Below are 13,929 nucleotides of genomic sequence, written 5' to 3'. Positions count from 1 at the left end.
AAGAACAAAACTGACATGAATCTAACACCCAATATACATCCTAGAGATAACTTCCCTTGAAATAACATCAGGTAATATAGAGGATAGTACTCTTTGTGTTTAATGAATTGGATACCGGATCATAACCGCATATGCCGCGACAAATTTGTAAGTTTTTAGGACACAAAGCTCATTGTTAATTTTACCAAAACAGATTGAAACAATGTCTTTTCCACCCAACATATCACTGCTGCTTGTGTATTCCTTTTTGTCTCCCTGTGCCTTTAAGAACAGCCCAAGTTTCATCAGGAGGGAATGTTCTAAACTCATTCTAAAAAGGAAGTTTTATTTTGGATTTTATGTATGTTTTAGCCAAGTGTATTGTGAATGGATCTTGTCTGTCTGTAAACCATGAGGTATGCTTATCTGCAGAGGCCTAATTATTTCTCTCCTCAAGTGTGTTTCTGTCTATGCATGCACACTTGTGTGTGTATGTGTGCGCACACATGCACGCACACTTTCTCTTGCTGGCTCTCTTCAGTATACAAGTGGGGAAATAGCCTCTCTTTTCTAACAATATCATTAAGACTTGGACTTTCCAAACTCTGCCTGCAAGCTATCCACCCCACCCCACTACCTTCCCTAAAAGATGTTTGTGTCCTAAGCATTTGGGAGCAGGAATGAAGGCATTCCTTTCAATGTGTATTTTCTATTCTGGACAACTATTTGTCTATAGGGCAGGAGTGTCAAACTCAAGGCCCACGGGACCCATGGGACTTGAGTTTGACACCCCTGCCCCATATCTGGCCCGCCAGGCTGGCCTGGAAATAGCAAAGGACTGACCCGCAATGCCTGTGGCAGCCAACATGCCCTTTTGGCAGGCAAGGTGCTGCAGGAGGCCATCCAGGCCAAAAACAGGGTGCATGGGAGCTGCGTGAGGCCTCCCCCCACCTGTTTTGGCCGGCAGAGTGCTGCAAGGGGGCACACACAGACTCCCTGCTCCCGGTTTTGGCCGACAAGCATGTTGCACGAGGCAATCCAGGATGAAAATGGGGCACAGAGTGGGCTCACACAACCTCCCCATGCCTGGTTTTGGCTGGCAGGTTGCTGCAGAAGGCCGTCCAGGGCAAAAACAGGGTGAGGGGGGAACCTCATATGGCCCCCCACACACCCTGTTTTGTTTGGCAGGGTGTTACAGGAGGTGTTCGTTCCATCTCCTCCCCCACCCACCCCGCCAGGCTGGCTTGTGGAAAAATGTAATGCTAATCCAGCCCTTGAAGAAATCCACTTTGACACCCAATATAGGATCTCCTGCTCAAGCAGGGGGTTGGACTTGAAGACTTCTGAAGTCCCTTCCAATTCTTTTATTCTATGTGTTGCAAAAAAGCAATCAAAAGGCAAGTGAAAACATGTAAAGTTTTATAGTGTGGGGCAACTGTATTCTGAAGCTGTGAGACTTTCTGAAATTTTGAAAGCTTCTGGTGGCCTCACTGATACATGGCTGCCTACTTCCTAAATAATTACAACTGCAGGAAAATATGGTGAGATAGCCCCCTAAGAAGTGTTCTACTACCTAGAGAGATTTTTGTGATGCAAAAGGCATCACAACTTGCCAGCTGTTGCTTTTCCAGCTTCTTCACTAAAAGAGCCTGGTGGATACCAAGGGAAATATCTGGCAATAGTATCTAGGCACAGCCATTATTTACTACTTTCCTCACAACATCAAAGCTATGAAATCTGAGGTGCTAAACAAAAGCTACATCCTTCCCTCATACACAACCATGCCAGATAATAACTTGACAATACTCACTTGATTCTGTTTCAGAATAGACACTTGTTTCTGAAGGCAGATGTTTTCTTCCTCGAGTTCAGTGTAATCTTGCAGCAAGCGAGATTCCCGGAATTTATACTCTTTGATGTCATCTCGTAAGCGACCTCTCTGGATCTCAACATTTTGATTTATCTGAAAGACATGCATCAGCATTAAATACTTTTTGCCTTTTCTATGAGAGCACATGACCTAAGACGATGACTTCCAACTGGTGATCATGCAGAGGAGAGGCAAGATAAGGTAATAATAATAATTATTTTTAACTTGTTTTATACACATACACACACACATACACACATTATACTAACTTGTTTTAAATATTGTTTTAACTTGTTATACACACACACACACACACACACACACACACACACACACACAGTGTGTGTGTGTGTGTGTGTGTCCGTCCGTCCTGCCTTTCAGGGTAACATTCCTCCCATAAAATTATAAATTACAATAAAATAAAATAAAGTGGGAAATGGGAAATAAACATTCCATAAATGTTATTTAAAAGTAAAGAACTTTCTAGGAGCCATGTGGTATGATGGGAAAACCCAGTTGGGTAGGTGGCTTCCGGTAACTGTTGCATTCCTTCCTTACTACTGTTCAGAGATATTTTCTGTACCTAAATAATCCTATACCTTCTGGGCAATATATTATTTCCAATGTTAATTTTTTTCACATACCTATTTACATAAAAATTGGGAAGTGCCTATATGTCAGTCTCCCCAGGTAGATTACATAGGAGATATGACTGGATGAGCTAGTTCTACTTTATTGTAAGGCTACAATAAAGTAGAATCTTGTAAACCTGAAAGTACAAATTTTACAGAGATGGTGGGGGTTTTTTTTTGTCTCTTTTGATAATCTTGCTTTGCCCACTCTCCAGCTGCAGGCTAGGCTTTAATCATTTCCTAGGCAGCATCTCTTCATCTGTTTCTCAAGGTTTTCCCCATCACACTGTATACTGTTTCCTAGCTTAGTATTTCTGAGAGTTATTTATAGAACTATAAGGGTTTGCTGTTATTGTACAAGCCTCCCTTCTGGAAAGCAGCTTCCCTACCCAATCAATGCTGCAGCTGCATTGACAGGGGATGTTCCCAGACTGATCATATATGGATAGATTTTAATTGCTTCCGCGTGGCTTCTCTGGCAACCCTGGTCCTGACCCCAGTTATTTATGTCCCTAAACTCACAAAAAGGGAGACCTGCTAAGATACAGAAAGAGATAATCAGAGTTGGAAGGGACCTTGCAGGTCATCTAGTCCAACCCCCCACCCTGATTTCTGTCTGAGGACAATGATGGTATGAACTGGATACTATTAATCCGTTGTTGTGGTCAGATAAGTCTTGTTAGCCTTGGAGTTCTCTGCAGATTCTCAGCACCTCAGGGAGAAAGGACCTAATTCTAGTTGATTGATTTCTAAGGGAACCTCTGGCACTCAGGTGCACAGTTCGATCAAGGCTAGAGTTGTTATGTGGAATTCAGAAGCAATAATAACCCTGGGACAGTTTATACTTATTTTGCAATTTGTTAATAAAACAGCCATATATAAATTATATAAATTAGACAAACAGAGAAGAAAGGAGGTGAAAAATCCTTGATTCCCAACTTGAGTCTTGGAAATGTTGGCTGAGCCATAGATTATTCAACTAGTTTCTCAACCTTAACAACTTCAAATGTGTGCATATTAAGAATGCTAGCTGGGAATTCTAGACAGAAGTCTACACAGCTTAAAGTTGCTGAGATTGAGAAACAATGAAGTAGATAATTTAGATCTATCACTCAGATGAGTCTTCACTACACAAACAAGGGAGGAGTAATAAAAATGATTGACTAAAATAACAATAATTTTCCCTGCCTTTTCAAGGATGCTTAGTCATTTTTATTGCCTCTCTTTTATTTCAAATAAGAAGCAGAAACAGCATCATAACTGTAATTAGTTTTGTTTAGTCTAAATTAAGCAACCAAATCAGGCCTAAATTGGAATTATCTTTTCCACAGGTAAGAAACACACCCATTTTTCCAAGCTGAAAAGATTTGTAGACATAAAATAATGAATAATTTTCAGTACAAAGGTATTACTATCACAATTTCCTTGTAGAAAAAAAATACGAGCCACATTCATGCCATAAAAACCCATTTCTATTTATGTCAATTTAAATATTCATTACAATGAAACCTCCCAAATTTCTCATACATGAGATACAAATAATTCAAGCTGATGTATAATTTAGAAATACAAATGTGGAGACAGGAAACCTTGGTGGTTGTCAGTCCCTTGATATATTTTCTTCAAGAGATTTACTTTCTTTCTCAATTAATTAGCATATTTGTTCTAATAAAATTTGCCTCTGAAGGAATAAGATCATGTGGTATAATCTTGTGAAAATTAGATTCATGAATGCACAGGAAAGCCTCTTTCCGCGCTCTCCAAATTACAAATATAAAATCATAATTATGGTGGTATCTTTCAGCTACTTCACTCATTTTTTTTAATAGAGCATACATAGGTTATTTCGCCTTGATTCAGATCAAAAATGCAAACTGGTAATAGCCATGACTCAAAGTTATATTATGGACAACTTGTGCAATTGGTCCTTTTTACTGTATATTATCATACCAGACTAAAAAAATAATTTCAGAATAAGAGTTAAATTCTTGCTTTAAAGTTAGTGCCTCCTATCAATCTTACAATGTATATATTGTAAGATAGACAGGATGCATTAATTTTAAAATAAGAACTTAACTCTTATTCTGAAATTACTGGTACTCTTTTCCGTCCATATATAACAATGTATGGAGACTTCCATGGATGATCTTTAATCAGAGTAAGATCCTAGAGTAAGACCACCTGGCCTCAGGAGCCACTTCACTACTATACATACCCTACACAAAGTACTGTATATAACTGATACATTCTTTTATTGCATTTGTGCTTGTAGGACAGTATTTATGAATGAATTCTTTATTGGCCAAGTGTAATTAGACACACAAGAAATTTGTCTTGGTGCAAATGCTCTTGGTGTACATAAAAAGAAAAGATACATTTATAAAGAATCATAAGGTACAACACTTAATATAGTCATAGGGTACAAATAGGCAATCAAATCATACTAGGAAACCGTCAAAATAAATCATAAAGATACAAGCAACAAAGTTACAGTCATACAGTCATAAGTGGGAGGGGATGGACGATAAGGAGTGATGAGAAGATTAATAGTAATACTAATGCAGACTTTGTAAATAGTTGGACAGTGTTGAAGGAATTATTTGTTTAGCAGAGTGATGGCATGTGGGAAAAAACTGTCCTTGTGTCTAGTTGTTCTGGTGTGCAGTGCTCTATAGCGTTGTTTTGAGGGAAGGAATTGAAACAGTTTATGTCCAAGATGTGAGGGTTCTGTAAATATTTTCACAGTCCTCTTTTTGACTTGGCCAATATACAGGTCCTCAGTGGAAGGCAGGTTGGTAGTAATTTTTTGGAATTAGGGATTCTTGAAAACAGAAAAGCCCCTCCATCTTTTTTTAATCACTTGATTTTCTTCTACTGAAAAGAGAGTTCTCAGTTTTTGCATTTTAATAGCCAGAAATTAGAGAAACGTATTAATCCTAACATAAACTGAGTGTCACTCTGGTATGTGGTATTTTCCAATTTTCTATTAAAAAGAAAAATCTGTTGTAGTAAGAAGCTTGCTTTCAATTAGTTCCTTTCTCATTTAAAAATAGTCGCCCACTCAAGCTTTTGGAAAAAAAAATCAAAGTGCTTTGTAGACAATATGTCAAAAGCTAATGGCTAATGATTTATACAACACTCCAGAGCATTTCTAAGGGCAAAACACTAATTAAAAACTAATAATACAATAATAAACATTAATTAAAACAAATATTAATGCAACAAACATTAATAATTTTATATAAAAAACCACATTCAGTGTAAACTCTAATCTCCCATGACCTTCTGAAACAGCCATTCAAATAGAGGTCCGCCCTTGTTTCAGGGGCCAGCAGATAAATAGTTCCAATGGAAAACACTTGCTTCCACAACTCTTCCTGTTGATAGATGTTCTATCAAGATATTCTGGATAGATGAGAATATTTAGCAGACATTTTCTATAGTTAATGACTAACATAATAAATTGCATTTAGAAACACCTTGGTAATCAATGTAACTCCCACAGCAGCGATATTACATGGCAGTAATGAGACTGCCTCATAAAGTATTTCTAAGAGTACAGCTGTTTTTGTAAATATTGTCGGTGGCCTATTTTCCTACTAGCAAAGACTCTTGATTCAACCAAATTTCAGTTGATCTAACATTGTCTTCACAGGTCCTGAAAAGGAACGACGCTTTGTCAGTTCCTCTTTGTCGCTTGTATCCTTATGATCTATGTTGACTGTTTCCTAGTATGATTTGATTGTTTATTATACCCTATGACTATTATTAAGTGTTGTACCTTATGATTCTTGACTTTTGATGAATGTATCTTTTCTTTTATGTATACAGAGAGCATTTGCACCAAGACAAATTCCTTGTGTGTCCAATCACATCTGGTCAATAAAAGAATTCTATTCTATTCTTGTAGCAATATCTCTGATTTTCTTCCAAAGAATCCAATCAAGGCTATGGATTCCACTTTAAAATGCAGTTAGTATATGTTGAATCTGGACCATTTTCTTTGACTTGTTTGTAGATTCTTGTACAGCAAGGGTGTCAAACTCCATTTCATTGAGGGCCGCATCAGGGTTGTGTTTGACCTTGGAGGGGTTGGTGTGTGTGGCCAGGAGGGCATGGGCAGCTCGAAGTCACTCATGAAGGCTCCATTTTCGGCCACGACAGCCCTTTGGGGCTCTGTTTTTGGCTGCGATGGCCTCCTGTAGCCCTCTGCCAGAGAAAATGGAGCTCGTACAGGCTGGTCCTTCCCTGTTTCCAGAGCAGGCCTGCGGGCCAGATCTAAGGACATCCTGGGTCAGATCCAGCCCCTGCCAGGGCCTTAAGTTTGACATCCCTGTTGCACAGGTTCTTATATGCACAGCAATCAGGCTAAGCATTTTGACTGTTTCCTTTTTACTCAGACAGAAGACAAGAACTACATTTCTTTCTTTCTTTCTTTCTTTCTTTCTTTTCTTTCTTTCTTTCTTTCTTTCTTTCTTTCTTTCTTTCTTTCTTTCTTTCTTTCTTTCTTTCTTTTCCTTTCTTTTCTTCTCCTTTCATTTTCTTTCTTCTTTTGATAATTATGTCAGTTATTTTTTTAAAAAAAATCCCTTTTGAGTATGCCAGATTGAGTGAATATTGTTTTTACTTCAGGTTAATCTCCCTGGTCCAAAGACGGCCTTTGGCCTTCTGTTTTGACATTTGTCTGCAGCCATTATTTTGATATGTCTCTTCTTTTTCAGGCAGTGCAGTAGGATGTATCCATGGTTACAGCTACTGGGAAGCACACCCAGTTGCAATAATGCTGGCATGCAGTCCTTTCACCATCTTTGCTAGCAAGGGAATATTGTATGTATTTATCTGGGAGCTCAAGGTATATGGAAGGATTTCCCCCCAATTTGATCTCCATCACAACCGAAGTGCAATAGTGCACCTATATTGCTTTCAGGACCTGCAGTAACCAGGGATGAGCCACTGCTTAGAGTTACTTGTTTCCATTTTCCTATTAATCAGCTGGAGGGATGGGCCTGATTGGTTCTGGGATTCCCTAATTGTTCATTTAGGTCAAGAGGACTTTAAGCAAATATGATCATAGGCATCTCCCAAATTGGACTGTGACAAATTAGGAAGTGAAAATGCCCTTTTGGGAGAGAGAAAGGAAAAAAGAACAAATGGATTTGATAGAGTAGAATGGATAGAGGATGGATCTTGTGGACCAAACAGTCCCTCCCAATGTTATGAACTGAAAAGGATTTTAAAATTAGGAATAATAGAATACAACTCCTTAAACCAGCAGCCCCAAACCTTTTGGGCACCAGGGACCAGTTCCGTGGAAAGAGGATTTTCCACAGACCACAAGAGCTGAGGTTTAGCATGATGCCTGCATCCCACGGATGGGACTTTGCTTGTTTGCATGGCCCGGTTTCTGGCCTGGTGCCGGTCCATGGACCATGAACCCCCCCTTAAACTCTGGATTTAGTGGGCATGGTTATAGGGATTTCCCCTGTGCCCCACTCCCAGCAGGAGACAGAAGGTCTGCTAGCTAACACTATTGCTAGAAATAGTCCTACAGACACATTATTTGACATTCAGGAGCTGGGATGTGACTGGATTCACCTCCACAGTATAATTTAGAATCCAATGCAAAATCTCTACTAACTCATATCACCATTGATGGGTACTAGATCACCAAAAAGGGTGAATAAACATAAAAACAGATGTCATTGGATTGGTACTGGAATAAATTATTGGGAATGCCTTGAACTGAAAGTACAATAAATTATTTGACACTAAAGAACGCACATGCTACTGCTACTTACTGCAACCACTGAGGCTAAACCTGAATATTTTGAATGCATAAGGCAAGAAAATAATATTCACTGAAAATAAATAATTGTTCACAGTGAAAAATATTAACTGAAAATAAATAAAATTGGAAAAGGCCCTCAAATAACAATTAAATACAAGTTTAAAAAATGATAGACAATCCCAGGGAAATAATGGCCACTGAGTAACAAAAATTTGGAAGAAACTAAGTAACGAATGAAGTACAGAAATATGTGGTATTTATGTTGTGAGAAGCAACTGGTCTTTCACAAGCTAATATACCTAATTGGATCCGATCATATGGTGACTTACTTAATTACTGCAATAACTTATGACTTGTAATTTCAGGCTCAATTACAAAAGTTGAGAGCTATCTACCATGTTTCTCCAACAATACGGCCTCCACCAATAGGAAGGCCCAGCATGATTTCTAGGCATAAGGTGAAATTAAGCCCCGCCCCCAAATTTAGGCCTATTTAAACCATGCGTTTCCCCGCCATTTTTCACATCGTTCGTTAGAACTACATGAGGTGAAGAGAAATGGGAGGGAAGGGCGGGGGGGATGGAGAGATAACTTGCCTTTAGGAGTGCCCTGCAGGTAGCTGAGGCTAGAATACCCAGATAGCCGATAGAAGCTCCCTGAAGGCAGAGTCCCCAGCCGCTTCGGGGCGTGGCGTGGCTACCCGTGTCCCCTCGCCTTTAGGCAGTCTCTTTTGGGCGATGGAAGCTCCCCAAGTGCAGTCACCAGCCTCTTTGATCAGCCGGTAGAAGCGGCCTCGGGGCGAGCGCACACACACACTCCCCTCGCCACGAGGCCGCTTCTATCGGCAGACAAAAGCTCCCCTGAAGGCAGAGTCCCCAGCCACTTCAGGGCGTGGCGTGGCTACCTGTGTCCCCTCGCCTTTAGGCAGTCTCTTTCGGGCAATGGAAACTCCCCAAATGCAGTCACCAGCCACTTCAATTGGCCGGTAGAAGCGGCCTCGGGCGAGCGCACACACACACTCCCCTTGCCTTCAAGGGAGCTGTCGTCTGCCGATAGAAGCAGCCTCGAGGCGAGGCGAGTGTGTGTGTGCACTCGTCGCCTTGGCCGCTTCTACCGGCCGATCAAAGAGGCTGGTGACTGCACTTGGGGAGCTTCCATCGCCTAAAAGAGACTGCCTAAAGGCGAGGGACACGGGTAGCCACGCCACGCCCGAAGCAGCTGGGGACTCTGCCTTCAAGGGAGCTTTCGTCGGCCGATAGAAGCAGCCTCTCGGTGAGGTACGTGGGCCACTCTAGGTGGGGAGGAAATTAAGTCAACCCCGAAAAGATGGCCTAGCTGTTTTTCAGGGGTCAAAAAAAATAAGGCCCAGGTTTATTTTGTGAGAAACACAGTACAGTATATCATATAAACTCTTGACGCCTAGATAATTACCCTGTTTAAATTTAGCTACATCTTAAACTTATTCATTTCCTTCTAAGACTATTTTTATGGTAGATTCTTCAAATATTTTTGGTTTTTTAATTTACTGAAGTCGAACTGCATGTTTTAAGAGCTACTTGCATCTGGCACACCCTTTTCCTTATCATGAAGAAGTGGATCTATGATTTCTAGATATGTTCCCTAGGTATTTGATTCATATACCTCATATATTTCATCTCATTGTGTTGCAATTAAGGCAAGTCTGGACTTTTATTTTGAACTGTCAAAGGAAATGAGTCATCTTCATATCCTTTTGGTCACATTTTATGTTCTATTAATATTAGAGACAAAATCTTGTCTATAAAAAAGTCTAAGAAAAATCATTAGAAATTACTAAAATTATTAATTAATCCTCCATTCCACAATATAGTGTTCCTTTTTCATTCAGAGCACACAAATTAATTCATCTAAAGTATTGCCTGCCACATTCTCTGTATTAGCAACATTGAAAGAAGCTTGTTTCTTTGTCTGATCTTTTACAATAACAATTATTTAATTATCCTTAAATAACTGTAAATGTATGCTTTCAGAACATGCTGCTTTTAGTGTAGGTTTTCTGATTGCAAATATAAGATCCACATTTTTATCCTCTCTCTGTGTGTAGTGTATGTATAAGTTTGTGCTGTTTTTGTTTTTTGTTTTGTTGGCTGAAACAAACTTTCTGAGAGAGAGCACAGACAAGAAATTAATGAAACGTTAAAGGATTCTTAAGCGTTTTAGTTACAAATCCTATTGGAACTCTAAGTGGGATTCAAACTTTGGGAATGTTATCTCCTTAGTAATGAAACTCAGGCAGGTGCTTATGAGAACTTGGAGACCTGGAACAATCAGGCTACTGTGTATATAGAGAAAAGCTCCAGACAGCCAATGTAGGCAGATGAACAAGAAGCTTAGCTGGCTACTATGGTGACAGCACTGGAACCTAAAAATAAACAATTGCTGGAAATAATATTGGTTGAATGGGAGGGCGGGGAATAGAAGCTGTGTAGAGTCCAACACCATCTTCTTAAACAGAATCCACATTTCTCCCACCACTTCCATTCCTAGCTGTAGATTTCTTTTGCAATTATTTTTTGTGTACAAGCTGAGAGATTAATTGAGAAGAAATCACAGCCTACAGTAGGGGAGTCAAACTCACAGTGTCTCGGCGGCGTCACATGATATATCGGGACTTTTTCCCCCTTCGCTAAACTGGGTGGGGGCTTGGTCAGCATGTGACGCATCTGGCCCGCAAGCCACAAGCTTAACAGTCCTGCCCTAGAGTATTGGTGTCCAACCTTTGGCTTGCCTGAGTAAAGAGGAATTGTCTTGGACTACATATACACTATATATAGCTTTAATAATATAGAACCACATAATAATGGTAAAAGTTTACAATCTTATGGGGCCACATTACTAGCTGTACAGGGCCATATGAGGCTCATGGGCTGCAGGTTGGATACTCTTGGACTAGAGTCTTACAGGACTTTGTGGGGAGGGGCAAAAATATTTCCTTCATTTTATACAAAAGCAGAATTTCCCTATATCTGTTTAGAGATTCTGATTATAAACTGAGGGAAGAATGGGCAGACAACAAAGCCTGAAAATTTAGTACATGCCCATCTTAATACCCTCACTTATTTACCAAGTATGAACAAAAGTCAGATGTGCTTCTGGAAATGGTGATGGCCAACTTACTACATTTGTGTTATCTCTTTGTTTCTGACCTAATAAACACGTGAGAGGGAAGAACACGAATTTATGAAAGCAGGAACCAATGAAAGAGTTTACAAGCACTAGCTCAACTATGCCAATCTAGATTGCTGAAAACAAGAGTAACTAGTGCCCAAAACTTCTTATGTCTTCAATTGGCCATAGTCTCTTCCAAAAGTCTGACAGCAAACACCTTTACAATAATTTTGCATTCCTAATTGGTATATAGAACTATCATATTTTTAGTGTAATCTAAAATGAAAGAGCTATTCTTTCTGAAACCTAAAATAATCCACATATCTGCTTTAGGGAGCAGCAACCATATTAGCCTAAGTTTCTGCATTTCACTCTTACTTAAATGAAACACAGAAATATATATTTTAAAAAACCCTTGCCTTAAATCAAATTAGATTATTGGTCCATTATACCTCAGTCAACAGTGACTAGCAGCAATTCTTCAGGCTTTTACACAACTGGACCCAGAGATACTGGGGACTGCACCTGGAACTACTTACATGCAAATTGTGTACTTTGCTCACTGAATTACAGCTTGCTCTGAATAATGAAACACAAAATGACTTATGCATTTTTTAGAATGATCACATGAGACAGAATTTGTTGAGCCAGCAAATATGAAGAGCTACATTCATAATTAGAAACCACCCTATCAGCATGTCTGAACAGGAACAAAAGAAAATGAAACAACTGTTATTTAAAAGTACCGGTAATCATGTTGTATCATACCTATTTTAAAAATATATTACCCTTGGAAATAGGCCAATTATTTTTATGCATTCATACCTATACACAACAGAAGAATAAACATCTTCAAAAAGGAGGTGCAGTTCTATATATTAAGAAAACATAGGTGTAGCAGAAAAGTAGATGCTCAATTAATTTAACTAGTTGTAGTTTACAATCTTCTTCACAGACAACAAGGAGAAAGTTATGGGTAGGAAGTAACCCCAAACCCCCAGATTCCTTCCTTCCTTTTTTTTAAAAAGGAGTTCATTTCTGAAATAAAATAGCAATAGCAATATAATTTAGACTTATGGTCTAAGACTTTACAGTGCTTTACAGCCCTTTCTAAGTGATTTACAGAGTCAGCATATTGCCCCCAACAAACTGGATCTTCAAAGATATAAAACTTGTAACTTCTCGCTTTCTCATTATTCTTTGAGTTTCTAAACTTTTGTTTTTAAATTATCCTACTAATGCAGGTCAATAATTGTTCCATGCAACCATGCAAAGAGATGAACAATGATGGGCATGTATAGTTATAGTCATGCCACTGCTGCAAAATAAGTCCATGGCAGTGGGGTAGAGTGAAGAAATTACTCCATGGCAATTCTGTAGAGAAGTTTCCTTTTGTTATTTAATGTCTTGATGGAGGAGAAATTTAGGAAAGTACAGTGATAGTAGTGAGGTTGATTGAGCTAAAAATATAGTTTAGTAAGAATTGGAGTTTGGGGATGCACAAATGCTAAGCATGGATCCACATTTCATTCCCCCTTCCTTCTGCATGAGATCTCTTCCTCCCTCCCCCTTTTAGAGTAATTTCATGCATTGTGAATACAGCCAAATTTTTTGTGTATTACCTAAAGAGCAGAAAGCAAAAGTAGGCTTCGAACTTCGAACTAAGGGAAGTGTGGAAATTGTATATTACATTTCACTTTTTCATTTGCAAATGAATTCAGAATGATAAGCAACCCTTTGATCTGTCCTATGACTGAGCAGGAGTACCTCAGTTAAGCAGCAATTTGTTTTCTTATATGCTGACTATGGCTAATATCAGACATTATTCTGGGATTTGCTTAAATTTCTGTGCTTGAGGATTTTAGCCACAGAGATTTTCTGTTAGAAATAGAAAACTTGTTTCCTGAAGTCATTAAGCATTTTCTAAATTAAAATTGGAAGTTTCCCAAATGAGCATGGCATTTGAATGACATTTGTGAGTTTAACATAGAATTCTTTATAGAATTCTTTATTGGTTAAGTGTGATTGGCACACAAGGAATTTGTCTTGGTGCAAATGCTCTCGGTGTACATAAAAGAAAAGATACGTTCATCAAGAGTCAAGAATCATAAGGTACAGAACTTAATAATAGTCATAGGGTACAATAAGCAATCAAATCATACTAGGAAACAGTCAATATAAATCGTAAGGATACAAGCGACAAAGATACAGTCATACAGTCACAAGTGGGAGGGGATGGGTGATAAGGAGTGATAAGATTAATAGTAATAGTAGTGCAGACTTTGTAAATAGTTGGACAGTATTGAGGGAATTATTTGTTTAGCCGAGTGATGGCTTTCAGGGAAAAACTGTCCTTGTGTCTAGTTGTTTTGGTGTGCAGTGCTCTATAGCGTCATTTTGAGGGAAGGAGTTGAAACAGTTTATGTCCAGGATGTGAGAGGTCTGTAAATATTTTCACAGTCCTCTTTTTGACTTGGGCAATATACAGGTTCTCAATGGAAGGCAGGTTGGTA

The 13,929-nt window shown here is 39.0% G+C and overlaps 1 protein-coding gene across 2 annotated transcripts in view; it reads right to left on the bottom strand.

The window, feature by feature from the left end:
• Positions 1-13,929, bottom strand: part of BICD2 (BICD cargo adaptor 2) — a 101,909-nt gene that overhangs the window by 13,062 nt on the left and 74,918 nt on the right. For both annotated transcript variants that reach the window (XM_026677339.2, XM_026677312.2), the window contains exon 3: positions 1,790-1,942. In XM_026677339.2, the coding sequence (XP_026533124.2) occupies positions 1,790-1,942 (153 nt within the window). The remainder of the gene's footprint in view (positions 1-1,789; positions 1,943-13,929) is intronic.

Source organism: Notechis scutatus, chromosome 2 (genome assembly GCF_049901735.1).
Source record: "Notechis scutatus isolate UNSWTSFEM ecotype Mainland chromosome 2, rNotScu1.2, whole genome shotgun sequence".
Lineage (NCBI taxonomy): Eukaryota > Metazoa > Chordata > Lepidosauria > Squamata > Elapidae > Notechis > Notechis scutatus.
Note: the sequence above shows the minus strand (reverse complement) of the source record. Positions and strands in the feature narration are given on the sequence as shown.